At 50.6% G+C, this 2209-nt stretch overlaps 1 protein-coding gene across 1 annotated transcript; it reads right to left on the bottom strand.

Annotated features, from left to right (window-relative positions):
* Nucleotides 1-464: 464 nt before the first annotated feature.
* LOC109787580 (ervatamin-B-like) lies at nucleotides 465-1857 on the bottom strand. Its single transcript, XM_020346120.4, has 2 exons — nucleotides 1325-1857; nucleotides 465-1200 (listed from the first exon to the last, which is right to left on the bottom strand). The coding sequence occupies exons 1-2, from the start codon at nucleotides 1821-1823 to the stop codon at nucleotides 608-610; spliced, it is 1092 nt and encodes a 363-aa protein (XP_020201709.1). The 5' UTR covers nucleotides 1824-1857; the 3' UTR covers nucleotides 465-607.
* Nucleotides 1858-2209: the final 352 nt, after the last annotated feature.

Genomic DNA, 2209 nt, shown 5'->3' with positions numbered 1-2209 from the left:
TAGAAACAAAGAAGAGAACGCACGAGCACGATACGTACCCTACATGTTATCTGTAAATTCAGACTGAACTTCACTTTTTACCTCCAATTTGTACATTCGTGGAACTAGTTAACCCATTTCATGAACATCCGTCTAGATTACCCTATTTAATTAACTTTGTACAATGTTTCTCTCGTGGGTGTCGATTGTAAAATGTGTCCGGCGATGATCGCGGTTAGAGGATACCACAAGGATGGCGAGGAGTGGAACACATGGAGAAGAGAAGGCCAGACATGATTGTCGATCCTGTCCAGAGATCTTTACACATTGTTGTAAAAGTATCTACCTAACATGCAGTTCATATCTAATAATAGGCAAAATGCTAAAATGGAGTGAAATTGGGTACAAAGCTTTTTAGATGGGATATGTCAATACAACATCCGCTAAACCGGTAAATACGTGTCACAAATGCACAATTAACTGGTAAAAATTGTAATTCACTCGAAAATTTATTACTCTCAGGCCATGCTAATTATTGATCAAATTAAAGGGAAGTATAATAAAAATAAAAATTTAGCATTATCACAACGAAACGGAACTAGTAATTCCTTAGATATGCCACATAGTGTCAAGCCGTGGGGTAGAAGGGCGAGGTGGCGAGGCCACAGGTGCCCGTGGACAAGGGCACGTCCTTTGCGAGGTAGACATATCCTTGTTCACCCCAGTCGTTGCTCCACGAGTTCTTGGCAATCCAGTACTTGTTTCGCTCGCCGGGACCCTCGCAGTAGCCGACGATGGTGACGGCGTGGTTCACATTGGCGGAGCAGGGGCCACGGTAGATGCCGCCGGAGTAGAACTGGAACTCAAAACCGCTGGCGTCAATGTACACCGTCACGGGCTGCATGGCTACGGCCATCGCCAGCTGACCTTCGTTGTTGGGTGGCACGGCCTTGAAGCCCTTGACGGACGCCTGGTGGTCGAACAGCAGCTTGTCCACGTCGCACTTTCCCTGGAATCCGGCGTACGGGTACCTCTCCTCCGACGTGATGCCACCACGGGCGGCCACGAGGGCCATAGCCGAGTCTGAGTGGCCGCCGCCGCAGCCGCTGCTCACTGTGTCGCAGTCCACGAGTACCTGCTCGGACAGCGACACCAGCTCCCCTGTCCTAATCTTGTTCATGCCTTCGATCGCCGCCACCGCCGCGAACGCCCAGCACGATCCTGCCATATTACAATTTTATCCATCGGCACGACACGAGTAATTCATTGAGCAACCATGACCATGCATGCATGCATAGATATATAACTAAATCTGCAAGAAGGTATATATAGCTTGACCACTTACCACAAGTGCCTTGATTCTTGACGCCGGTGACAGCGCCGCTGGAGCGCCAGTCAACGCAGCACGGCTTCAAGGAGTGGTAGGGGAGGTAGGTGGGTGACGTGGCATTGAAGCTGGTGGTGTTGAGCCCGGTGAACTGCTGGATGACCTCCCTGGGGCTGAGGTCGCCGAACCTGTTCATACGGACCCCGCCCGAGCCCTGGACCTGAAACCCACTTGGTCGGAACCCGCGACCGACGACGGTGCCAGGATTCTGTTGGTCGAATTGGCCGATGGCGTTGGTGTTGTTCTTGAAGACTTGGAACCGCATCTCCTCCTCCTGCTCGCACGAGTAGTGCTTTGAGTACTTGACCACCCACTTGGAGAACCTCTCCCTCACCTCGGACTCCGGCAGCTCAAACGGCGGGGGCGGCGGCGGTGGGTAATTTGCCGCTGTAAGCAATGCCTGCAGGAAAGTGGTGAGGCACAAGAGTAGGACAAGGTAAGGCGTGGACGAAGCCATCTTGATTAGCTCAGGTTGGATCCTTGTCCGGAATACATGCACCGGGCCTCATGCTTATATAGGCGGGCGCCTAGCTAGCTAGGTCCATCGCAGCAGCTCGTCGTGGGTGGCTGCTGTACAGTCGCAGGGTTTTTTTGTTTTTTTGGACGAGATTTTCGGAAACTGGCCTGTTTTTGGAAATGCCCGATAACATGAAATATCGTCCGGAAAAAATCAATTTTTTTGAATTAAATTAGTGAACGAGGTCAAAGAGAAAATGTATGCACACGTGGTTAGAACTTGCTTAGTGGCCTGGTGGTAGGAGTCGCGGGTTCCATCCCTGTTTTTTTTTCTCGCAATATGGCACATTAGAACAAAGTATACACCAACTGTTTTGCTAAATAGTG

This window comes from Aegilops tauschii, chromosome 4 (assembly GCF_002575655.3).
Source record: "Aegilops tauschii subsp. strangulata cultivar AL8/78 chromosome 4, Aet v6.0, whole genome shotgun sequence".
NCBI classification, from domain to species: domain Eukaryota; kingdom Viridiplantae; phylum Streptophyta; class Magnoliopsida; order Poales; family Poaceae; genus Aegilops; species Aegilops tauschii.
The sequence above is the reverse complement of the archived record's forward strand: the minus strand, read 5'-3'. Positions and strand labels throughout refer to the sequence as shown.